General features: G+C 36.3%; 1 protein-coding gene across 2 annotated transcripts in view; it reads left to right on the top strand.

The window, feature by feature from the left end:
* Positions 1–26528, top strand: part of SMG1 (SMG1 nonsense mediated mRNA decay associated PI3K related kinase) — a 68305-nt gene that overhangs the window by 10030 nt on the left and 31747 nt on the right. For both annotated transcript variants that reach the window (XM_063342894.1, XM_063342895.1), the window contains 21 exons: positions 3766–3921; positions 9151–9287; positions 11616–11674; positions 12449–12662; positions 13490–13615; positions 13711–13783; positions 14451–14548; positions 16123–16296; positions 17355–17579; positions 18278–18379; positions 18820–19089; positions 19655–19785; positions 20502–20663; positions 21127–21245; positions 21974–22061; positions 22143–22244; positions 22761–22901; positions 23196–23395; positions 23675–23871; positions 24563–24730; positions 25491–25645. In XM_063342894.1, the coding sequence (XP_063198964.1) occupies positions 3766–3921; positions 9151–9287; positions 11616–11674; positions 12449–12662; positions 13490–13615; positions 13711–13783; positions 14451–14548; positions 16123–16296; positions 17355–17579; positions 18278–18379; positions 18820–19089; positions 19655–19785; positions 20502–20663; positions 21127–21245; positions 21974–22061; positions 22143–22244; positions 22761–22901; positions 23196–23395; positions 23675–23871; positions 24563–24730; positions 25491–25645 (3097 nt within the window). The remainder of the gene's footprint in view (positions 1–3765; positions 3922–9150; positions 9288–11615; positions 11675–12448; positions 12663–13489; positions 13616–13710; positions 13784–14450; positions 14549–16122; positions 16297–17354; positions 17580–18277; positions 18380–18819; positions 19090–19654; positions 19786–20501; positions 20664–21126; positions 21246–21973; positions 22062–22142; positions 22245–22760; positions 22902–23195; positions 23396–23674; positions 23872–24562; positions 24731–25490; positions 25646–26528) is intronic.

The following is a 26528-nucleotide window of genomic DNA, read 5'->3' as shown; positions in this document are numbered from 1 at the left end:
ATTAGGAGAAGAATGTAAGAGATGATGTACTGCGTTAACAGATTACGCACTTTTTCCTGAAGAATAGTGTTCTGGATGTGTTTGTTCTGCAACTTGTAATTTCTCCCTGAATACTATTTAGTGCTTCTGGTATTGAAAAAGGACTGCCTAATTAAATAGACCTACTAATCTGATATTTTATCAGTTGCAGCTTTACTGCAGCAAACTGGAATCTTAGTTTGGGAATCAAATCTATATTTGTCATTGACGGCAATTTCTACTTCTATGTGCCTCAGCCTGACTTCATATAGATTGCGCGATGTATGGCTCATACTGGTTTTTTTTCTGTTTGTTTGGGTGTTTTTTTGAGAATGGAAAGAATTTCTCTAGAAAATAGCTGAAAATTCAAAATCATATCTCTTTACCTTTATGAAAGAGAAATCTGTATTCTGAATTTTTTTTAATCACCAAATACAGATATCAAATAGGAAGATTTTTTTTTTACTTGCAGAGTCACTTTTTAGACTATGTAAATTTTCTTCAGGCAGGCCAGACTCGAAAAAAATCTCACAGTAATATTACTGTGGGAGTTTTTGTTCAGGAGCCTAAAAAGAATTCACACTCCCCCTACTTCTCTGTCCTGTAGCTATCTGTAAAGAACATCTTAAGGGAAGTTACAGCTGGGTGCGCTGATGCAAATTTATTTTTTTATAAGAAGTAGGTACTGTTAGTAGGAGGCAGGAGGATGAAACAGGTATTTGTTTATCTGCATACCTTGAGAACCTTAAGATTTGGTTAACTTGAACAGAGAAACTGCTTAGAAAGTGAGTATATTTGTCAGTGTGTCTGCTAACATGGGGAGTTTTACTGTGTTTTGCCCAGACTGGCATAGTATGTTACTTTTATACTTGGAAGTGTGCTAGTATTTAAAGACTGTACTGGCAATATAGTGAAATAGTAAGTTTTGGAGAAGTTTAGTAATGTAGTGTGTGAAGGTGCTGGGAAATTGCCATTTAAAAGAAAAATGTACCTATTTCTCCCTGAAGTACTGTATCTTACAGGGCATGTCTCTGCTAGCTCAGCACTTTAACTATGCTATTTTGGTCAGGTGTGACTTAAAAAGAGGTGATTAGGATATTCTCTACTATAAAACCAAATTCCAGGTATCTCTAGTTCTTCTTTTATTTTTGGAGAAAATTGTAAGTTTACAGATGCAGAATAGTTTCTTTGCTTACTAAGATTCTTCAGTTAATCTGTTGGAATCTGACAGCAAGGAATTGTCATTTTAAAAATTTCTAGCTTTTCTATCCTGGATAACCATATGTCATAAGTACCTAGAAGAGATTCCTTCCCCCCTCCCCCAGTTTCTGGTGTTGATAATAAAAATGACTTCCAACTTAATGATTTCTGGAAGTTGTTGAGATTTGAAAAGCTCCAAGTATGGGAGGTTCTGCAGCCTGTTTAGTGCTTCACCACTTTCCTGGTAAATGATTGCTTTCTCATATCCAGTTCGAATTTCCCTTGCTGCAACTTATGACTGTTGAGTCTTGTCCTTTTGCTCTGCATCTGTAAGATTAGTCTGACTATCTCTCTTTTTTTTTTTAATAACCTTTCACATTAACTAGTGGAAGACTGCAATTGGATCTTTCCCCTTTGTCGTCTTTGCTTTATAAAACAAGACAGGGAGTTTGCAGATTTAAGTTTTTAAAACTAAATAAAAGATTCCTGGATTTTTGCTTAGAGATGAGAAGTTCGTCATTCCTGTACATTTTCCTCCCTTTCGATTTGTAGCTTTATGATGTGCTCAGAGTCCTTATTGCTGAAAAGATACTGCACTAGTATTCGTATGTTGTGCTAGCTGCATATTTATGTTAAAATTAATAACAGTGACATAGCTGAGTATATTCTTATTTGGTTTCAGATTTAACATTTGAAGGGAAGTGAATAGAATTTGTGTATATTAGAATTTTCAAAATCTTTTCAGACCAGGAGATAACTGAAGAGAGTGTGATGTAATATTTATGTCTTTATTGCTGAAAAACATGATTGCCCTGCTGTTTTTTAGTTACGCTAAATGACAGTTTATTTCTTACTGTTCCCAGCAGTGTACATCTATATGTCAAGTAGCAGAATATTGGTTTGTGTTTAATTAATTTAAGACAATGTCAAATATGCTGTAGCAAATACTACGTGCCTTTGCAGACAACCAAAACCAGGATTTTTTGTGTGGTAGAGGTAAAGTATGAAATAACTTTAAGAACTCCAATAGTATATGGTAGTATGTCAGGTTTTAATAGCTGATGTTTGTCGTCTGTATGCATGATTATCTGACATCTTCAGTTAAATTAATTTCTTTGTTGCTTTGAATTTTAGTGATATGACTGAACAGAAGTATAATTGTTGCTGTTAGAAGTAATTTTCTTCATAGGACAGTGTTGGTTTGTTGTGACAAAATAATGTTAAAGGTGGCAGACATGCTAGTTTATGTTTAAAAATTGAGTTTAATGTTGTAAATCCAAATATACACAAAGTATCTTTAATGTAATTGTAATTATCTAATTATAACTGAGACTTTGCACAGGACTTTCTGTAATGGTAGGGTAGTCCTATGTGTATAGAAATACACAATCTTCTACCAGTACTTCACAGATTCTTTTTATCAAAAGCTTTGCTTTCAAGATGACATTCTTTACATCTCCTAAGGTCCAGATTCACCTTTATATTTGAACTTTTTTTTTTTTTTACCCATCCTGTAGCCTCAGTAGGCTGCCTCTTTTTACAGAGAGCCGCCTCTCCTTTTCCCCAGGCTTCCTTTTATAGACTGGTACAGGTGCAGTTGTGGGAATATCTTTTCTGAAATATCTTTGGTGGTTCTGGGTTTAATTTTATTAGTTGATTCCTCCCTGTCTCAGACAGGGGAGGCTCTTTAGAAAGCTGCCTGCCTCGAAAGTGAGCTCTAATAGATCGTGAAGTATTCATCAGGCTCAGGGGAGCAGTTTGACTTCACAGCATGGCGTAGGAAGAACCTGCCCCTCAGAGTGGTGTGGCAGACTGGAAAAATCTTTGGTTTCAAAGATTTGGTTTAAGTATGTAAATTCTTGTTGATCTAGGAGTAAAAATAATTTCATTACTCAAGATGACACTTTTATTTCCGTTTTATATTGTTACTAAAGATGTACCATGTGTATCTCAAGTGGGAGAATGTAGGATTGAGTTTAATTAATTTAAGATAACATCAGTAGTAGTGTGTGAAAATAGTGACTGATGTATGTTTTAAGGAAAGTTGTTCAATCTGTACATGATAGTATAAATAATCTGTGGCTTTTTAAAAGCTTCCTCCCTTTTTTTGGCCATTTTACTGAACCCGTGTGGTGGATTTACAGCAAAAACCAAAGTGGAAATTTGATGAACATAATCAAGGAGCAAGTAAGTGAATGCATCTAGCCATGTGTACTAGCAGTTGGACATGAAGGGCCTTGTAAAATACAGAGTCAAAAGTAATAAAAAGAAAACCCCAAATGCAACAAAACCGATGTTAAACTTCATTGCAGTAGAGTTTTTTCATACACTTCAAAAAAAGACTGATCAGATTCTGAATATGTGACCTGGAAACTTACAGGGCTTAACAAAATGTTTTTGCATGTGAAAGTGAAAAAGGAAGCTAAAGAAGGTGGTAGAGGATAGGGCTGCTAATTTGCACGTGAATTTAATAACTCATAATATGTACTTCCCTGCTAAATATATGGTCTGACAGCCTGTTTTAATCTTGTGTTGGTTTTTCCACAGGTGGCTACAGTGTCAATGGAGGATCTGGGGAAAATACTTATGGTCGGAAGTCGTTGGGGCAAGAGCTGAGAGTTAACAATGTGACCAATCCTGATTTTACCAGTGTTCCGCATGGGAATCGTGCTTTAGCCACAAAAGACATGAGGAAATCACAGGGTAAGGATACCACAGGTTTTCAGGAAAAGAGGATCTCTTTTGGCAACCTCTTTTGTGTTCAGAATATGAAAAGTTCATTATGATTAGGCAATCTGTATGGATTTTATTTTTATTTTATGATTAGATGATGTTTATGGAAACTGTCGTCTTGTATTTACTGTTGCCTGCATTGAGACTTCCTCCATAGGTTAGGCACATCTCTCGAGTATATGGCTTATGCTATCAGTCTTTCAATTTCCTATAAATAGCTTTTGAACCCTCATTCAGGTTAGCCAAATTTGTCAAAGAGATCAAGGGCTCTAAGGAGGAGGATTTGCCCATAGATTTGTTGAAAATTGATGGCTGACTAAAAAGTTGTTAATTAGTGAGTCCCTACTGCGGGAAAACCTGCAACAGTGAGCTCAACCGTTATCTGTTCTCATTCACCTGCAGGTCAACTAGTCGTCACATCATACCAGCTGCTTAGTCAGTAGATGTGTACTCCTGAACCAGCCACAATTCATGCTCCCTCTTGCTCAGCTGAGGATTAGAGGCCAGGGAGGAACTGGAGGCATCATAAGAATGTGGGCAAGGTCTTGGGTGATGCAGCGAGAGTAAATCTGGTGTTGCAAGAGGATACAAGAATGCTGGGCATGCATTTTTGAGAAAGAAGGCTTCACTTTTCCCACTATTTGGGTTTAAATCATAGCTTAAAAAAAAAAAGTTGTTCCAATGATTTTTGAATGAAAATAGAAATTTGTTATGACTAAGCACTGTCATTTATTGCATTAGTTAGTGTAAGTGGTAATTGAGCCACTGACAAAAACTGTGACTGCTTTATGCCAGGTACATTATAAACATATGAAGACACAGTGTTTCTCCTCAGGGATTTACATTTCAGAGGAGACAAAAGGTCAAAGGAGAGTGTTCAGTGTGCTTTGCAGGTGAAAGAACTGAGGTGTGAGTGGTGTTAATGACTGTTGCAAAAGCCTGATCTTTGAATGGGTTAAACTCTGACTTTATAATCCCATTCTGGTGTCATGATATAAAAATTACTCAGTCCTTTTAATGTCTTATATTATGTCTATAGAGAGGAAATAGGGAGCTCTGTAAATAATACTTCTGGTAGTGAGGTTGTGTGTGAATTTACTATTAGTTACTACTAGCAGAAAATTGAGACTATTCTCCTAGGTACATGCACACCTCTTTTAATGCTTAAAGTGTTAGGAACTATAATTTTGGATAACTGAAGTTGCTGCCTGACGTGTATCCTTCTGTACGTATTCTGTCCTCTAGATATCAGATTTCAAGAGTTTCACCTCTTTAGCTGCGCTGTCTTTGTGATTGTTGTAGGTTTCAGCAAGTCATTTTGGTTTTTTCATATCTTCAAAATACAGTGGGATTATGTTGCAACAGGATCTTATTTTTTAATTATTTTATACTTCCTTGTTTGTTACTGTGTGCATTAAGCAATTTTAAAAATGTCTGTCGTCTTTGAGTGAGTTAGCATGTGGCTGAGACCTTGCTGATTTTTCACAAGTGGAAGGTCATACGTGTGTGTGTTTACTAGTGCTTTGATTAGAATAGCTTCAGTCATGCTCTGCTTAGTTTATTCTTTTGTATTTTATTTTTAGGTTATGATTATGGCTCAACAGAGAGCTAACACTTACTCTCTTAGGGAGTAAAGCTAATGTTCATCAGATATTAACTGAATAAAAACAAAGCTGCTTTTGGTAGAATTCTGTACAGTACATCTTGTTCTAGCAGCAGTTAAATGTGTGTCTCATACCAGTGACCTTAGTAGTGGTAGTTTTATTTATACAGCTCTGGTTTTAGGATTTTTTTTGTATGTAGAACAGCACAACCATGTTTCAAAATAAATTACAGTTTTCTATAAAGAGATTGCAAACAAAAAGATAAATGCAGAGAAGACAACACTAAAAAGTTGCAAGTTGTGACTTTAATTAAACCAAGGCTTATACTTACTGTTGACTCTTCATCTGACACCGAAGAGTCAATCAACATTTTTGGGGACAGGAGGGGGGACTTTTTTAGGGACCTTGCAAAGATCTAGAGTATCTTTATAAAAAGTTATTCAGTAAAAATAATTTTCAGTGTTTTCCAAAACACTGCATCTTGGCTTGCTCTTCAAGAGCAGTAACTAGTGATCTAACCTGGCTGTGCTGGTGTAGCTTCCCACGTGCTCGCTGAGTGGCAGAGATCGGTGTAAACTGGAGGAGGGAAGTGACATATACTGGGTGTTCCTCATCCAGGTTAGTGTTGGTAGAGTGCAGCTGTAGCAATGCTGTGGAATGGACTTTTTTCTTTCTCATGAGGCATGTCTGTTGTCTTGGAAAGGACTGTATTATGGGGTGGCCAGTGCATTGAATTATTCGAGGACAGATTTAAATTGCTGTTTTGAGAGGATTCATATAGACAGTCTAGTAGTGAAATAAATGTGTGTGGATTCGGTTCGGCTTGAGCTTTCAAGGTACCAGTCAGTAATATAGAACACAGTACTTTTCTAGTAGAATAGTTTTCACATGGAATTATTTATGACTAGCGGTTGCACTTTTTGGTTTGTGTACTGTAATCTGTGTTAATTTCCATTGTAACCAGGCTTTAAAAGAACTTTCATTCTTGTTTCCAAGCTACTCCCTTTGTACTTTCAAAAATTTTTATTTTTCCCTGATCTGACCTTCTACTACTGCCCAGGTTTTAAAGTTAGACATGGTAAACCCCTGGGCAGGCTGTGTCCTTCTTTCTTCTCCAGGGTTGATCAAATTTTCTGGGGTGGGTAACTGCACTAGGTCCATCTTTCTGAAATATGGCTATGTATTGACCAGTGGCAGGCAAGCCTTGGACTACAGCTGCTGGCTTGATTCTGGGCAGAAATACAAGGAGATCTTCAGGTGCAAGTGGTCATCTAGCAGGGATTGTAGTTATTAGTCTGGCACCATCACTCAGGAAGACCTCAGATATTGCTTCAGAAGGTGTTTTTGCTGATCATGATTCCTTGTATGTTTCTCATCAGACATGGTGACTTTCTGGGGACTACCAAAGATGGTGGTTTCCAGATAAAGCAAGGGGAAAAAAACCCTAATCCTTCCTAAATGGATATGTATGCCTTAGCCTTCTGTAAAATCAGTAACATCTTAAAAGAAGTGCTCTTCATGCCTGTCAGATAACATCTCAACATGTCTTGTGTAGTTGTTCTAGCTAGGAACAAAATGTAGATTTGATCCTTCAGACTCTATTGCTATTTTAATGTTTGCTAAGCCTGCCTAATCCTTCAGAACGTCAGTTGTCTTCAAAATTAATTGCTTAAACTGATGCCTGGCAAGAAACAGATTATCAAAGCCTATTTTATTCTTACTGTCTTCTAAAATTCAAAAAAAATAAAGACATGAAAATAAGGTTGAGAATGTTCTTCATGACTGTAATACAGAAGACATGCTCTCCTGTAGATGATGTCATGACCCATAAGAGTTACTGGTGGGTTCATAGGATTCTGTAATACACAAGGACGCAAAAGTTTTTGTTTCTTAAGTTTCTTTGTTACAAGTTACTATAAATTACCACTAGTAAAGCAAGTATATACTTATGATTAATTACTTAAATGCACACCTCTATGTATTATTCAAAGTGTTACCAGTACAGCACTCACCAGACTTCTCCCAGAACTGTGGCCGATTGATGACAGGCAAAGTCTCACTTCAAAGATGATTTGCATCATGGAGCCTGGAGTCAGTCAGGTGTTCCCAGTGAGGGTCTGGTCTGTCCAGGAGATCTTGTGTGACAAAGTCTTTGCAGGGGGAGCTCTCGGAGAGAAGCTCTGGTTTTGGTAGAAAGCGAGTTATTTTTATATTGTTAGAGACATAAGGGGTTATAGAACACAACCAGCTGGAGCCACCGGTAGCTTTTACTAACTGCTGTTTTTCACCTGGAACAGCCAATAGATGATGCTGTTTTCTATTTTCTCAGACCAATGTTGGCTTTCTCAGTCTGTTTTTCCAGCGGGAGCAGCCAATAGCTGTTGCCCATTCCTGCTTTGTCAGAATGTTTTCCACTGTTGCAGTCTGTTTTTCACCTTTCCAGGCAATAAGTTTGTTGTTGCAGTTTCTTGGTTTTGTGCTTATCTAGGGTATCTCGGGATGTCTCAGATTCTTAGGTGCCCAGCTGCCCTTCAAGGATGCTCCAAGTTCTCAGGCTAGCAGTTCCCAGACATCATCTTGTGTCAGTATTTTTCCATTATAGCTAGGTTGCCTTTATGGCTGCTCCCATCAGATGGCTGATGCGTAATGTAGCAGAGAAAAAAGCTGTCTGTGGTTGTCTTGGGTGTTCTCATAAGAGTCATGGTGACTAAGAAAACGTCATCATGTTCCATGAATCCTCTAATTTTAATCACCACGAAATATCTAATGTTAAACTTTTCAAAAGAAACTTTGTTTCCGTTTTGCAAATGAGGGAAATTACTTATTCATATGAACTCACTGTAATTGGTGCCTAAATCAGGTAAACTGAGTTGTGACCTTCACTGGTATAAGTAGTGCTATTGGTCAACTTAAATGTTTTCTTAGGAAGATGCTGTATTATTATTCACTTAAATCTCCTGTATTATTCACTTAAATCAATAGCCACTGCACCTCTGCACGGAGTATACTTCTGTTCCTCTGTAGAGGAGGAGTAGATCTATTTTCCTTTTCAAAGCAGAATCCTGCTAGCTATCAGAGGACTACTCATAATCTTTCTTCTTGTGCCAAAATGATAGAGAAAATGTTGGTTCTTCATAGTTGCTTGAGCTTAAATCTGGTTCTTTGCTTGAAGAAGCAGCTTGTTCTCCTTCTTCAAGGTTTTCTTCAAATGTTATTTGTTGAACTATTTTTGTTTCTATAATTCAGTCAGAAATCTGATTTAACTATAGCACACTTTTTTTTTTTTTAGTTCCATTTATGTAGAAGGGAACTAAATCCAGGTTTTTGTGTAGAAGTAAACCAGTCCTACTTAGTTCTGGATGAGTTCTACCCAGGTACTGGGCTGTCCACTGAAAGAAATGAAATATTTTGGTAGCTAAATTAGACTTTACATCTAATTTTCCTCATATTGGCTTTAAAACAAACCAGGCTTTTTTTTTTACTCTTTTCTTAAATTACTATTATGACTTACTGAGTTCACAAATATGCATTTCAGACAATACAGATATTACTGATCAAATGCTGTAAAGAAAAGAAATAATTGCCTTTTTTTCAGAGCGATCGTTGTCTTATTCTGACGAGTCTCGACTGTCAAATCTTCTTCGGAGGATTACTCGGGAAGACGACAGAGACCGAAGACTGGCTACTGTAAAGCAATTGAAAGAATTCATTCAGCAACCAGAAAACAAACTGGTTAGTAATTTTTACCTTTCCATAGCACTGGAGAATTTCTCGTTTTGTACAACTGTCTTTTTAAAAATCTGAGTATTGGGTTATGTCTGCAAGGAATATCTTATATATGAGGAATTTCATTCTACAACAAAGGAAGGATTGTCTGTCGTTTTTCCAGCATTCAGGAAACTTTTTTTTATTTCTTGATTACTTATGACATGTTGCCTTAAAGCAAACTACTGAATGCATAAGCTGCAGGAATAAACATGGCATGCATGTGGGGTTTTTTGACTGGTCTTAGCAACATCCTCTGGATCCTTCAGCAAGGAAGTGGAGGAAAAAGAAAGTAAAACATGTTGTCTTATTCAAGAACTGTTTCTGTGTTTTAAATTTAAAATATGCAGATATTTATACAGTCTTGTGAATGGCTCATCTTAGAGTTACTTAGCTTTCTAGTTAAACACCTTTGTATGTGGATTTCGTTTTATGGGAAGAGAACAAAACAAGTCTTTGTTTTCATTACATTTTTGGGTTTTTTAATAGATTGTTGAACTCTCTAATATCCTTAAGTGTTTCTTAAGGATTTGGGGGTGGAAGGGGAAGTATCGCATTGTGGGTATATGTTTTTAGTACTGCTTTTTTTTTTTTTTGAAGTGAAGTGTTGAGAGTATTTTGTCTAATGCATCTCCCCCACTGTTTTGGAGAGCTTAGGAGTTCTCCAGGTATTGAAAAAGCAGGAAGTGGGGGTTTAATACCCTGCCACTCATTTTCGGGCAGTGCAGTGATATTCCAGCTGTGGGTTATGTGTCTATCCATATTTATAAGAAGTTGGTTCTTTCTCTCATTATATATTAATTAATCAGTGGTAATTGTGCTCTTTTCCAAAAGGCCTGACAAACATTGAGACTACTCTGTGCACCTAGGTATAAGCAGACCATGTGCAAGCCTAATAGCTTGGCTTTGCTCAGAAACAAAATCCTTGTTAATACAAGGGTTTGGGGAGTAAATGCTTTCCACAGTTATTCCATGGTTGTTTTTTTTAATTACTTCCAGTGTTCTCAATGCATTTTTTTTGCCCCGCCTTTTTTTTTTTTTGTAACAGCATTTTATTTAGTTCATTGATATCTCAGAACATATTGGAATTGCCATTCTAATATCTAACTCAGTGGTGACAAACTTTGTACTTGTTAGTGGTCAGGATGTTAAAAGTTTGTCAGTGACAAACTTTAAACTTCTTCCAGCTTGCTAATGAGTACAAGATCAGATGTCAAGTGATATCCATGATGTCAAGGCTAAACCTTTTAAATGGAGAGTGTTTAACCTAGCAATAGCTCCTGCAGTTCTTGACACTATTAAGTGTAGTTTAACAGAGTTCTTTTCATTTTCCAGGTTGAAATGTGTGTTCAACAAAGTAAAGTAGTAAAAGTGCTATTGTCATGTGCCATTGTCATGTAATTGCATCATGCTCCAGGTTCTAAATTGTATAGATGCCTTCTCCTGTCTCTTTTGTACCCTTTTTTTTGGATTCCAGGCACGTTTTTAAAATGTCCTTGTGAGTTCTGAGGGGCCAAGGCTGTGGACCTCTTTCTTGGCCCCCAGCCCCACTCCATCCCGCAAAAAGTGGTGTTGCTGAAAACTTCACAAGAAAAACTAGATAACATCCACTGTGTTAAAGATTAATATCTTTCTGAAGAAAAGAGAACAAACCTTTTCATTAACTCTTAAAAAAAAATTCTTGTTAATATCTTATGCAGTTACAGCTAATGTATTGTTTTGCAACTCAGCTCACTAATGTGTGGTTTTGTTTTTTTTTTTTCGGTTTTCAGTTAGGAAAACAAGTATTTCTAGTTATGTTTACTGAGAAGCACTGGTTCATTAATAATGTTTTATGCCTCGAAATACTACTCCGTTTCTTTGAAAGTCAGGATTACCTAGGGAGAAGTTTTAATACTTCAGATTGTATTCTCTGATCAGTTAAATATTCTACTGATACAATTGATTACTGGTATAGGAGGCTACGTCTTCAGTAGACGCTAGTGATGAGCTGTATGGTGAATGTGATGTAACGTTATCAGCAAGAACTAAACTTAGAACAAACCTTGATCGCAGGCTGCCAGTGTATTTTTGTGGCTACTCTAAATAAATACGAAATACAACATGTAGGATAATATTGCAGTATTGCTTAATATAGTTCATGCTAGTCTGCAGTGGCCATGGAAAGCATAATAGCATTCTATTAGTAACCAGAACTGGCAGTGGTGTGTTTAATGTGGGTGTAAACAGGACCTGGTTTGCAGAAGTTACCGTGCCATTATTATGCTTATGCCTTTTATGTATCTTATATTATAGGTACTAGTTAAACAACTGGATAATATCCTGACTGCCATTCATGATGTACTCAATGAAAGGTAAGCTGAAAAAACTAAGCAGTTTGAAGGCTTTAAAGAGGAAAAATAATCACAACATTATGTTTGGATTTCAGTGTAGGCATGGAACGGAGGGGGGAAAGGTTGAAAGAAATTAATTAACTAATTTTGCATGGGTGTGACATTGCAGTAACAGGACGGAACTGGGGGAGAGTTAAGTCTCTCTTAGGTATAACAACACCACTGTTAGTCTGGCTAGAGTACACTTGAAATGGCGAGAATTTGAATGCGCAAGTGTGGCTTTTATGTTGTAGATAATATGAAGTCTGTCTCACCTATGTTTGATCACCTGGGTGTAGTAGCGCACTGCTATGGTTTTCTAGCTTGCAAATCGAACATAAGTTTTTTTTTTTTTTTTTTTTTTACAACCTCATCTAATTCATTTACATCTGACTAATACCATATGTAGAGGGAGCTCAGGTGTGTGTGGGCTTTTTGGTGTTTAGTTCAGTGTTATTACACAAAATTAGCTGTACGTTAAGAATTTTTTTCCTTGGATAGTGTGTTGCAAGTAGAATGGCCTAGTTATTGCATACTTCTAATCAAGTTGATTTATTCCATAAAAATAATATTTCATAGAATTTTTCAGATTATTAATTTCAGCTTCATCACTGCTGCCATTAAGTAGGAGAGAAGCAGCTTCATTCATGCATATATTTTTCTGCTTTAGAAAATGTTTTAATTTGTTCGTGATTTCTTCTGTTCTGCTCTCATGTCTGGAGATTCCACATGTCTCTCTCTCTCCCCAAAATACAGTAGCAAATTGCTTCAAGAACTGAGACAGGAAGGAGCTTGCTGTCTTGGCCTTCTTTGTGCTTCTCTGAGCTACGAGGCTGAGAAGATCTTCAAATGGATTTTTAGCAAATTCAGCTCATCCACAAAAGATGAAGTTAAACTTCTTTATTTGTGTGCAACCTACAAAGCACTGGAGACTGTAGGAGAAAAGAAGGCCTTTTCATCTTTAATGCAGGTAGGACTGCAAGTTAAAACAGGGTTATTAATGATTCTTCCAGTGCAATGCTGAATCGACTTTTTAAACTGAACTGAACAATAAATAATGCTATGTTGACATGATAAGTAAATATAATTACAACTGGAAGGAAACTTTCTGACTGAATGGGATTCTTTGATTGTGATTCCATTCAAAAAATATGTCAAGTCTTTGTAGGATGATATATATTTTGATGCGACTTTTTAGTATATATTCTAGATCTAAGAGGAAGAATCTTGTTGAGACCAAAAAGAGAACTCAAGTGGAATGGTACACACAACCCGACCCTGTTGATTGCTTTGTGCTACCTCCTATTTACAATTGCTAACTTGAATTGTAATTAGATCTGAGAGGCTGTAGCATGTGTACAGACAAATCTGGTCCCTCGTTCAAGTTTTAGGGTCTGTTATTTTGGGTGTAGAACAGCTATATCCATGTCTCTGCTCAAATTTAATATTGCCTTTACAAAGCCAAAAAGCCTCAGCAAGAGAAAGAGGAACTTAGAACAACTAGTTGTTCTGTGGCTAAAAAATTAAAGAAAACAGTGTCCCCAAGGCTTGAACTGGGGTCTGCCATATTTCAAGCAAATGCTGACTTGAAGTGATTATTTTTGTGCGGTATATGTGATGCTTTTTACTTTTTTCCTTCCTGCAGAATGAGTATTGAGATGTTTCTGTTGTTGGAATCAAAGTAGTTTGCTAAAAAGTGTTCAACACTGAATAAATCTGTGTGTGTCTAATATTTTAACTTTTTCACGTGTTGTTTTAATGAAGTGAAATGTCTAGTGGCTTTGCTTTACTTTGTAGCTTGTAATGACCAGCCTGCAGTCCATTCTAGAAAATGTGGATACACCAGAATTACTGTGCAAATGTGTCAAGTGCATCCTTTTGGTGTCCCGATGCTACCCACACATTTTCAGCACCAATTTTAGGGTAAGCTTACTTTGTCCTCTCTATCTTCTTGCTCACGTAGAAATGTTGGTGTGGCAAATTGGGTAAATAACCGTTTTTTCAAAATTGCTTTCCAGGACACAGTGGACATACTGGTTGGGTGGCATATAGATCACACTCAGAAACCTTCATTGACGCAACAGGTGTCTGGTAAGTTTGGGCAAAGAGTCGCTAATGTAGTCTGCTCTGGCTTGCAGATGGTGAGGGTTTACTTACACAAGTCTGGTCCTACTGACGTGAAAGGTGACATAAAACCAAAATGAGTTTCTGGCTGCATAACAGGAGACCTTGTTCCTATTTTTTCAGTAAATTTGCATTTGCCATTTTTTGCTGTATCTGGAAAAAGGGTATGCAACATCTAAGCATCAATTGCTTCATGTAACTTTTCAACAATTTTAGTAAGTTTATAGATCTTAATATATTCTTTCACAGATAATGTATTTTCTCCTATGTACTTCTAGAAAATCTTTGTGGTAAAGATACCGTACTGGCACTTAAGAAATTGGGAAGCCTCTTCCTATGGCTGTAGCAGTTGTCTTGGAGTTATTCACAGCAAGTCTTATGTTTCCTGTGTCGTAGTCCTAGATTCTATCCTTAATGTTTAACAGCTGTGAAACTGAACCTTAAAATTAATTTGTCAAAGGGACAAAAGAGAGAAATACAACTTAAGTATTTTAAAAACTACTTACATTAAAATTGTCATGCAGATTACCTTCTCTTACTTTAGCAACTTTTACCTCAGCAATATGCAACTAAAATTTAATCTTAGTGTGTTAACTTCTTCCCCTGTTTTAATCGCCCTGGTATTTTTATACAGGATGGCTGCAGAGCTTGGAGCCCTTTTGGGTAGCTGATCTTACTTTTTCTACCACACTCTTGGGTCAGTTCTTAGAAGATATGGAAGCTTATGCTGAGGTAAATGAGACTTTATGGTATATACCAGAGTTAACTGTTGTGGATTTATTAAGAAATCCGCAGCTCAGATTCATGTGGATGTGTTCCGTTTGTAGAAAATAAAATTACATGGTTTTCCTGGGGAAAAGAGGATCAAATTTTGGAGTATACTTAAGACGTGTACAATAATGACAATTCTACACAAATCCTCATGACCTATTTAAATAGCATCACAGCCAGGCCTTCAGCCATTGTTGATGGAGACGATCATATTATAATAAAAATAAGAACAATTAACCAAACAGGAATGCCTTCATTTTTAAAAAGCTGCAATGAAGACATTTCATTCTCCTTCCTTGGTGTTTTCTCTAATTGTTCAACTTGAGAATTTTTTTTAGAAGTAGTTACTATTGGGGGGAGAGGGATTCTTAATGCTTCTGTAGATGAATGGGAAGTTGATTATATTGTGCAGGAAACAATGCAGCAGGAACTTATAGAAAACTAAAGTGTGTTCATTTCACATACTTTGTTTTGACTTTGACTTTTTCGTAGTTAACAGGGCATAGAGTTTATCTGCTGCTGTCATTAAAGGAAGAGTTTTGGGGGGGGTTGTCTTCTTAAGGTCTAGATGCTTATAACTAGATTATGCTGTGTTTTATATGTTAACATGCAGATCCTATAGGTGAAATTGTACGGCCAGCATAATCTGTTTTACTCAAAGTAGAGTAATTTAGTAATAATTTGATTATATTAGTGTATTTGTATGTACACCAAGGCTTCTGATGGTGCAGCTTTAAGAGGCAGGATTCGCAGACCTCCTTGGCAGTGTCAAGCCCACAGAAACCTGCGCTGCTCTGACTGTGGGCCCAGGGTTGATAGCGATTAGTCGCTGCAGTAAGTCGCTGCTTATCAGCTTGTCTGCTGAACTGGACAACGTGCGTATTCTTAGTCACGGAAGAGTTTTAAGATAACATGCGTTAACATAAATCACAGAGGAGGTGGTTCCAGCTAGTGTGTTTTTATCTCACAGTGGGGTAGACCAAGGCTATATCTATACTAATGAGATCAGCACTTCTGGGAATGTTCCCAGGCACTGATGCCAGCTGGCACAAAGCAGCCTGCTGGTAAACTCATGGTATCCAGATCAAGGTAGCTGCATGTAAACAGTGGGATGGGAATGGCCACTCGAACATCCTGACTCCAATTTGTGGGCGGGAATTGTCTGGGGGAGTGGTAAAAGTGTGCAGACAACTGTTCTAACAGTCCAGCAGTATGGATGGTCATGTTCCAGGGGCCAGGAACATCCTAAGCCTCTGTTTTAATTTACAAGATAAAGTCTCAATACTCTGTTTCAGATACTAAACTAATGAGCAGGAGCTCATTACTGCTCTGTGACTTGCTTGTTGTGGTTGTGTGCCTATCCTCAGATAATATGTGAAGTTAGAAATATCGGATAAATATGTCTATAATTGGATAGTATCTATAATATGTCTGGAAAATAGATATAATTATTTTCAGTCTCATATTTTGATCTTTTGTGCATTTATTATAACTGTTAATGATGTGTACTGATATATCAAACTTCTGTGCTGTAGGACCTCAGCCATGTGGCTTCTGGGGAATCGGTAGATGAAGATATTCCTCCTCCTTCAGTGTCACTACCTAAACTGGCTGCACTTCTTCGGGTTTTCAGTACTGTGGTGAGGAGTATTGGGGAACGCTTCAGCCCGATTAGAGGACCACCAATTACGGAAGCATATGTAACTGATGTAAGAGTTGAAGTTCCTGTTTTTATTTTTTGTTGCTGAAATGATTTATCACCATATAGCTAGGCTATTCACTGTTGAGTTTATTTAGGTTTTGTGAATTTTATATGAATATGTATATGCTCAGCTTTGAGAAAATATATTTTCTTGAAGAAAAGTGCTATGAGAATTTTATTAAATATGAAGGCATAGATTGTCATAGTGGCACATGGGAGTTATGTATAGCAGAAACTGTTTTAGGCGTTTTAATTTCATGCAGCTAGGTTCATGCTTGTGTTACCTGTCTTTGTAACCATGTTACCACTTATTCAGATTGCTATGAAACTGAATTCAGATTATGGGTTGGATTTTATAAAATGTAGGGTTTTCTTATCCATGCTGAAATTGTATCTATCAAATCTGGTAGCAAGGTGGTCTTGTTCTAAAGTATAGTATAGAACAATGTAAACTGAATAAATATTAGATAATATGCTAAGTAGCTGCCATACTTCTTTAACAGGAACTGTAGAGAGTGTGAATGATTAAAAAAAAAAAATTCAACAAGATAAAAATGCTTACAGTCAAAATCTTGTTGCTGCATTGCCTGCACAACTGGAATTTGTGCTCCGCAGAGTTCTGTGAGGTTCAGAACTTCTTGGATAAATAAATGTATAGATTTCCCAACTAAAGCCAAGACAGTTATGTAACTTGTCCCTTAATCTGCAGCAGATTCTTGTGTCACAAGCTCAAAAAAAGAAAACTAGCCTGTCTTTTACAAGAGGAGTTCTGTTGACATCAGTTGGAACGGAACAGAATTCTGAATAATGAATTTAGGTTTTCTAGGTCTTTGCAGGTCTTTAACTAAGTAGGGAAACCAGGCAATTGAAGGTTCACTTTTTGTTTTATTTCTGAAGTGTGATGCTGTGATGTGCGTTATTCAGAATATTTTGCTGTGAGAATTTACCAAGCTGCAGAGTAGGTGATGGGTCAGGATATCAAATGGATATGAGTAAATTTAAATAGCATGCAGTCCTTGGCTCTTTTTAATGGAGTTTAATTTAGGTATGTTTTTAATTTTCCAGGTTCTGTACAGAGTAATGAGATGTGTGACTGCAGCAAACCAAGTATTCTTTTCTGAAGCCGTACTTACAGCTGCCAATGAGTGTGTTGGTGTTTTACTTGGCAGCCTGGATCCAAGTATGACCATACACTGTGACATGGTCATCACCTATGGATTAGATCAAATGGAAAACTGTCAGACTTGTGGCACTGATTATATCATTTCAGTCCTGAATCTGTTGACACTGGTTTGTACATATTTTTTATTACTGCGATTTTCCCATTGGGAAATACTATTTTCTAAGCAACCTTGCTTTTTTTGTGTGTGTATTAGATAAATATTTGAAACTCTTCTTTTCCTGGTCACAAGCAAGAAATTCCTCTTCTAAATGCTTGTGTTCTTTTCTGTAAAGCTTATGCTGCTAGCTTGCTTATGCATTTGCCTTGTCGATGAAGTGGTGTTTAGTTTTAGCCTGGGTGTTCCATGTTTTGTTTTTGTCTTTTTTTTTTTTTTTTTTACTTTTTCTCCCTGTCTGGCTTGACTGTCAGACAGTGCCATTCTCTGGCCTCTGCAGTTGATAACATCACCTGATGAATTTCAGAATCTTAGTGCTTAATATGCTCTAATTATCTACTTATGCCATGACCTGGGAAAGCAGACTTCTTCAAAACTTAGCTCTTTATGTGTAGGCCACAAACTCTTAAACCAGTCATGCACCGTTCTCTCTCAGCTGTGCTGTTAAAGCCTGAAAATAACTCATTCTCTGAATGTGAATTTGGGAAATTCACAAATACAAAATAACTTGCATTGCTGGGAAGCTGTTTTTCCTAAATATAGTGTATACAAGCTAGAAAAACAGTATTTTAATTAATCTTTAATAATCTGTTCTAATAAAAATTAATTCAGGTAGTTAAAGGTATTCATCATTTTGGTTTTTATCCTCAGATTGTTGAACAAATAAATACAAAACTACCATCGTCATTTGTAGAGAAATTATTTATACCAGAGTCTAAACTACTTGTTCTTCGTTATCATAAGGAGAAAGAGGTAAGAGCAGATGATTTCTACAGGTGTATTACAACAACCTTCATGCATTTCTTGAATATATTTATTAAGCTGTAAAGCTTTGTTCACCTTAAATATATTTTTTTATCTAACTATATGAAACTTCTGAAAAGGCAGATGTAGCTAGTTCTTGGTTTTGGCATCTAGGTTTGATAAGGAATTGGTGAGTTGGCCATCATGCCAGATAGAGATGTCCTTAGTTGATGTGACTTTTGTACTCAGCATGTTACGTGGATAATCCAGAAAGTAATTAATACATTCTGTAAGTAAGTAGTACTTACAGAAAACTGAAGATAGGCATGTGCATCAGACTAGGCTGTTCATAGATAAAGAAGCAGAATTTTAAATTCTGTGTTGGTGATTAACATAGCTTATGATCTCATGCTAATCAGTTATTACTGTAATTATTTTATATTCTCAAGGTCATTGCAGCAGCCCTTGCTGTATACCAAGCCGTATTGAGCCTGAAGAACATTCCTGTTTTGGAGACTGCATACAGGTTGATTCTGGGAGAAATGACCTGTGCTCTAAATAGTCTTCTCTATAGTTTACATCTTCCTGAGGCCTGTTCTGAAATCCAGCATGACTCTTTCAAGAAGCGTATATTAAATGTGGATAATGCAAAGTTTGTTGTTATATTTGACCTCACTGCTTTAAGTACTATTGGAAATGCTAAAAACTCATTAATTGGGGTGAGTAAAACTCTACAGATAAAGTTTGTGCAATAGGTGTAAAAGCGCTCTTTTACTTAAAATACACCACAATGTATTTCCCCAGTAGTGCACCTTTATAATTAAAACGATAGTATTTTTTCTCAACTTACGTTCTAGAAAAACTTCCAGTATTAAAACTTAAGGAAACAGAATGGGTGGATTGTATGTCTAGTTGCTGCAAAATGAAAAGCAGTTTCTAGGGAAGAGCATCTTATCAGGGTTATTAATTGATTGATTCTAACATTGTCATAATCATTATTTTTGAAAATCAAGACTGATAAAAGCAGGTTTAGTGTGTCCTCTTTTAGTATATCAGCCATGTGAAAACTCTTGTTCCAGATCTTTCCAGTTAAAAACATAAACTGCTTTTAACGGGTTGTTTAAAAAGGGGAAAGAAAATAGTTATAATTAAGGTCAGGAAATGAACAGAGTTAAATTATTTCCCTTGGGAAGAAGCAAAACAATAATTAGTGGTATGGAAACTACACTTAAAAATAGATCCTATGTATTATGTTTCTTTGCTTATCTTGCAATTGTTTTATAGATGTGGGCCCTTTCACCGACTGTGTTTGCACTACTGAGTAAAAACCTGATGATTGTTCATGGTGACATAGCGGTTCATTTTCCTGCTGTCCAGTATGCAGTACTCTACACCTTATATTCACACTGTTCCAGGTACGAAGATTACTAATTCAGCAGGATTTTAAGAGCACTAGGATGGACTGATCTGAATAGAATAGTGTTGGAGGGATGAATTTAAATGGGCTGTTACAATTAAGCTTTTGCCCGAACTTCCCTAATCAGTTTTTACTTTCATTAATTGCAGGGAGTCTGTATCTCAGCCAAGAAAGCATATCCTGGCTTAAAATTTGGCATTTTATTCAAAGGCATATTAGAAGTCTTGTGTTTGAATAGAGATAACTGAGGGAGAACTCTACTGAAAGTAAATAAGGAAAGTTTATTTACTATTTAGCTTACTGTGAGATCTAGGAGAGGTAATGAAATGTAAACAACAGATTTAAACACATTATTACTACAAAGTATTGTCAAACTAAGGGAATATACTAGTTTAACTGCTACTTTGTATGTGTCTTGCTTTTTGTGATTTTTTCACTAAGTGTTTGATACTAGCCACAGTTGAAACCAGGTTACTGGGCTGCGTGGACTGATGTAAAATTGTAGTTTTGGTCTTTTAGGACAGGGATCAAAGTACTTGGGATTTGATACAAAGTGGTTACTGTGTGGGTGTACGTTAACTTTTGCTGCTGGGCTTTTCGGTTGGGTTTGGTTTGGGGTTTTTGTTGTTGTTTTTCTCCCCGCCTGTATACTTTAAGGAAGTATCCCTAATCTTGGGGTGGTTTTATATTTTATGTTTTTCCTTGCCTTTTCAGGCATGACCATTTCATATCCAGTAGCCTCAGTTCTTCCTCTCCCTCTTTGTTTGACGGAGCGGTTATAAGTACTGTAACCACAGCAACAAAAAAACATTTCTCAATCATACTAAATCTTCTGGGGCTACTGCTTAAGAAGGATAACCTTACTCAAGATACCAGGTAACTAGCATTTTCTTCTTAATCAGGAGGGTAGTTTTTTCCAGTGGAATGGCTTAATTCAGAAACAAGGATAATTTTCATCGGTAAAACTTGGGGTAAATCAGTTGAGTATTTGTTTTTTATGAGAATTAATAATGAAATACCTGTGGAAAAAAGCAGCTCATTTTTATGCATGAAAACTAGAAACATCGAAATAATCATAAAATCTATACAGTAAAAGCAGAGCTATCAAACTTTACTGAAAAAGCAGTTTTTGCTCATGGAACGTACCCTTTTACTATAGGTACACTCTTGTATTACCAAAATGCTGTGAAAGCTAGGGATATTTTTAATGTTAGAAAACCTTTTGTTTCAAAAATACGAGTTAAGGTATGATACTAATTTGTAACATGAAGTAGTTTGTTATATTAAAAGATAATCTTTCTGTAACTGTATAGAGTGACTAATACTTTTGGTTTTTAAGGAAACTACTTACGACATGGGCTTTGGAAGTGGCTATTTTGATGAAAAAATCGGAAACATACGCACCGTTATTTTCACTCCCATCTTTTCATAAGTTTTGTAAAGGACTTTTAGCAAACAGTAAGATACCGCATATTTTTACTTATTAACTCTCTTTAGCATGGCATAATGAACTACATAAGGGACCTTGTCATATACCATTGATAGCTGTAAGTGTACTTGTTGTTTCATTTATTTTTAGGGATGTTTCCATTTTGTATTGTGCAAAAACTTACACTTCCTTCTATAATTCTTCTTAAGCTAGCTATTACTTATGCAAATAATGTTTTTCAAAAATAATATTTGTGATTGTGAAATTGATCTACCAAAAACGTGAGTGATGTGCCAAATCTTGTAAGAATGCATTTTATTTTATCAAAAGTAGTGGAATAATTCCATAATGTGACGTATTGTTTCGGATTTCAAAATAAGCTGGAAATAGAAATATGGGAACAGATGCTTTCATAGCATAATACTAGCAAGAGCAGTAACTCCCCAAGGCCAGGAACTAGCTAACTAACTTTACCATAGTTCATTCTTATTGAAATATATGGTGTATAATGCCAACGTATAGAGACCATAGAAGGATTAATCTGTCAGCCATCAGAAAAGGCCTGCAAGTAACACGTAATGCAAGTGACTTCCTTACTAGGTGTTTACTTGTTATAGTAAAAACCAGTCAGCTAAATCAGGTATTGCTTAAAGCCTCTGTCTCCTTCTATGAGCTATACTGTTCTGCCACAACCAGAATAATATGTAATTTGTGTAATTCCAGCAAGAATAACTTTTCTTTTTACTCCTTAATTCAGCACTTCTGGAAGATGTGAATATTTGTCTTCAAGCATGTAGTAGCCTCCATGCCCTGTCTTCCTCCCTCCCAGATGACCTTTTACAAAGGTACTTGCACAAAATTCTCTATATTTTGAATTATGGAGTTAGTGGAAATGTTATGACCTTTTTTCCTTTTTGGTCATGCAGGTGCGTTGACGTGTGTCGTGTTCAACTAGTACATAGTGGTGCACGTGTAAGACAAACTTTTGGAAAACTTTTGAAGTCAATTCCTCTAGATGTGGTGTTGAGGTAAGTTGTTCAGATTAGCTGAGAGAGAACTTTAATATAGAGAAAATTCAAAGAAATTTATCTGAAAAAATAATGAATATCTGAAAAATAATGCCATCCAAATGTCACTGTATTTTCTTAATTTAAAATCAAAAAGCATGACAGTGTCTTGCTGTATCTTCTACTGTTACAGGCTTAAGAACAGTGGGTAGTACACGAAGTAGATAACAAATTTGATAAACTGTGCAGCATTTCTGGTAGCCAAAATGAATATTTGCAAGGTCCATGTTATCCAGAGCTTCAGCAATATTATGTCCGGCAATTTGTCTCAAACACCTGAACACTTAAGGCACTTTTTCTTAATAGCGAACAGTGTACTTAGTTCCAATCACTGCGCATATATATATATATACGCACACACATATATAACTTTTTTGCACAACATTTTTTGATTTATTCAAGTACATTATAGCATGGGTTGGATTTTTGTTTTGTGTTTTTTTTTTTTTTTTTTTTTCCCCTCCCCTCTTCCTGCAGTAACCGTACCCACACAGAAATACAAGAAATTTCTTTGGCTATAAGAAGTCATATGAGCAAAGCTCCAAGTAATACATTCCACCCGCAGGATTTCTCTGATGTCATTAGCTTTATTTTGTATGGAAACTCTCACCGAACTGGGTAAGAACTTCCTTTAAAACTGAAATTCATGGATATTGAATTAATAGTGACCAATTCCATACCGTATCTAGTTTAAAATTTGTAATTATCTTTATAAATTACATCGCTTTACCTTCAGTCTGTCTTTTAACCCTTCTCTGGGGCATTTAATAAATATCTTCAAATACACACCTATTTGCATACGTACAAATCTCCTATAAGAGATTTGTTTGAGAGTAATAGGTAGCTGAAGTGTGTGCAGTATAAACTTGTTATCACATGAACTTATATTAACGTACTGATGTTTTCTTTCAGGAAGGATAATTGGTTAGAAAGATTGTTCTATAGCTGTCAAAGACTAGACAAGAGAGATCAACCAGCCATCCCTCGTAATTTGTTGAAGACTGATGCAGTCCTTTGGCAATGGGCTGTTTGGGAAGCAGCTCAGTTCACTGTTCTTTCGAAGTTGAGAACTCCTCTGGGTAGAGCCCAAGATACATTTCAAACAATTGAAGGTAATGTAAAGAATTTAATTTATTTTAATGAAATTTTTTTTGTAATAAGAGATTGTGCAGCTTCATGTCCAAGGCAAGAAACACAATGGCTTTATTTTTCAGTGATTATAGACTTTTAGTCTGTTTTGGTCTGACACATCAAGAAGCGCAATGGCAGACCACTTGCATAATTACTTTTAGTTTCTGAGTGATTTTACTTCAGCATTGCTATCCCTTGACATATTTAAATAAAATATTGTCTGGTAATGTTCTTTTCCTTTGTTTTGGTAAAATGTGTAGGTATTATTAGAAGTCTCGCAGCCCATACATTAAACCCTGACCAAGATGTTAGCCAGTGGACTACTGCAGACAATGACGAAGGACACAGTAGCAACCAGCTTAGGCTTGTTCTCCTTCTACAATATCTGGAGAACTTGGAAAAGTTGATGTACAATGCTTATGAAGGATGTGCCAATGCCCTCACCTCTCCACCCAAGGTTTGTCTGTCTTACAGTGCTGATGTTACCTGAAACAGTCTATTGAATGAACAGTGTTTTCAGGGTTGTTCAGGTCTTAACTGTGGAACTTCAGAAGAGCTTCTCAAACAAAGTTTGAGACTCTTAATTCATCTGGCTTTGACTTTGGCTTATTCCTAGAGAACATGTGAAAACAGGATTTATTTCTGGAGTACCAGCTTGTATAGTGCTGCAAATCAAGCAAGTCTGTAGTACCTCTAATTTGTAGCAGTCATGTATTTGTAGATTGTCAGCAGTCCTGTTATAAAGTAACACAATTATTTGGGGCTTTAAACTGCTTCTTGAGGAATATAATAATTATTTATAATCAACGTACCCTTTTGTGTAGTTCTAACTGCAAAACGTTCTTCAGTGTTGAAGTAAGCTGTTTAATTACTATACTTTGACATGACAATAATATATAATTTAGAGTCAGTTCATTTCAAGATTTTTAGCTTGCCAGTAGCATGCTATGCATGATTTCAGACTGTCTGTTTTAAGAAAATTCAAGATGCAGAATTTTACCTGTTTCTTCATCTCTAAATTGAAAACTCAGCTGGAGAAAATAAACGTGTCCTGACTTTGATTGTTATAAATATTAAGTACTTAATATAACTATTTTGATTCATAGAGAAGAACTGTGTTGTATAACTTATCTTTTCTGTCTTTAAAGGTTATCAGGACATTCTTCTATACTAATCGTCAGACATGCCAAGATTGGCTAACACGGATTAGACTTTCCATCATGAGAGTTGGATTGCTGGCTGGCCAGCCTGCGGTGACAGTCAGGCATGGTTTTGATTTACTCACAGAAATGAAAACTAATAATAGTATCTCTCAGGTACTCTCTTCTCAGACTCTGTAGACTACTGCAAAAATATTCACGTGGTATTCTAAAAGACCTAAGCTAAGGCAGTCAGTGGTCTGTAAAAGACTGTGTTATTTAAAGCTACATTTTAAACTCATAGTTCTGTATTGACAGACTTTTGTGGTTAAGTGATACAGTAGGTTAGAGATTAGGATGTACTGTATACATGTGGTCAGATACTATATGTAAATGAATGCTGTAGCGGAAGGTTCTGCATAAACATTATGAAACTTGTCTTGTATTAGTGTGAGACCTCCCCGAGCTTGTGGTAGTGTAGTGTCTTTGCTTACCTGTGAGTACCAGTGGGAGGGGGATGTATCGTGGGGGTATCCTTCCTCTATAAGTAACTAGCAGGTAGGTGCGGGGATGGGATGAATGGATATAAAGGGGTTAAGCCTTTTTAAAAAGGTTGAATAGTTTTTTCAGTACATGACCTGATTTGCTTAAATGTTTTACCAAAGGAGGTTTGATAGATATTTATTGCTTCCTGCTTATGAATTCTTATATAGGTGTAGGCCATCACCTTGCAATGGTCAGGCTGTGAATTCACAGCATATGCTCTTCCCTTAGCTGCCCTGCTTTTCCAAAAGCAGTGTTATGAATGGATATGCAGAGCCCTGACTTGTAGATGCATGCGATGAAATACTGCTTTACCCTTTCTAAGTGTTTAACCATGTATATAGCTCTTATTTTGTATGAGATTTGTTAAATAAAGCTTTTGGTTTGGTTTTAGGGAAATGATTTGGAAGTGACAATTATGATGCTGGTAGAAGCACTGTGTGAGCTTCACTGTCCTGAAGCTATTCAGGGTATCGCTGTCTGGTCTTCTGCTGTACTTGGAAAGAGTCTTGCCTGGATCAATTCTGTAGCTCAACAAGCAGAAGGGCGGTAAGCTTTCTTGGGTAGCTGGATGTTACGAACTTGGACATTTTTTTCCTTCGTATGCATAGTTCTGCTTCCGAATTCTTTAAATTGTGGTGTGAATCAAGGCTACTGATCTAATTTCCATGTCAATTGAAGTCATTGTGTCTTTTAGAGATACCTAATGCATGCAACGTTTTTAGATATATATTTTGAACCTTTAGTTTTAACTAAATTAGCAAGACTTAAATATAATTGGTGCTCCTAAGCTGTTTTTTTTAGTTTTTTGTACACTGCAATACTAATTTCATATTGTATTTAATTTTCCATTGCAAAATATTATTAATTTAAATATTTTCTAATGAAGTTTCTGACCAATGGCATGATCTGATTATCTGCCACAGTTTGCCAAGAAAGGGAATCCGAGAGAGATGCCTTGCAGTTTTAGTTCAGCTTTGAAAAAGTGACTTCTGTGTCTATTGAAGTAGAAACTTTGGCTGCAGATACAAATAAGTGGGTCAATGTTCCAGATAGGGTGTGCCTTCATTTTGGTGTTTTTGTCTCCTTAAAGGAATGTATCCTTTATTCTGTATGAAATGAAAAAGGGACACCTTTCAGTATTTACCTGAAGTGTAAAAAAAAAACCCAAACAAAACAAAAAAAACCATGGGGGTTTATATTTATAACTATCATTTTCCTATTTTCATAAGATTATTTAAAATAATTTGCAGCTTTGTAATACCTGAGACGTTTCTCAGGAATGTCAAGTTTAAGGTGTGAATTGTTGCCCTGGAACCAGTTTTACAATCCTCTGTTAAATGATATATATTTAATCACTATTCAGCTTTACTCATTCAGGTAAGAAGTGAGACAGTCTTATATAAAACTCATTCATCTCCTTCAATCTGTA

The sequence above is a fragment of the Chroicocephalus ridibundus genome, chromosome 8, assembly GCF_963924245.1.
Source record: "Chroicocephalus ridibundus chromosome 8, bChrRid1.1, whole genome shotgun sequence".
NCBI lineage: Eukaryota > Metazoa > Chordata > Aves > Charadriiformes > Laridae > Chroicocephalus > Chroicocephalus ridibundus.
The sequence above is the reverse complement of the archived record's forward strand: the minus strand, read 5'-3'. Positions and strand labels throughout refer to the sequence as shown.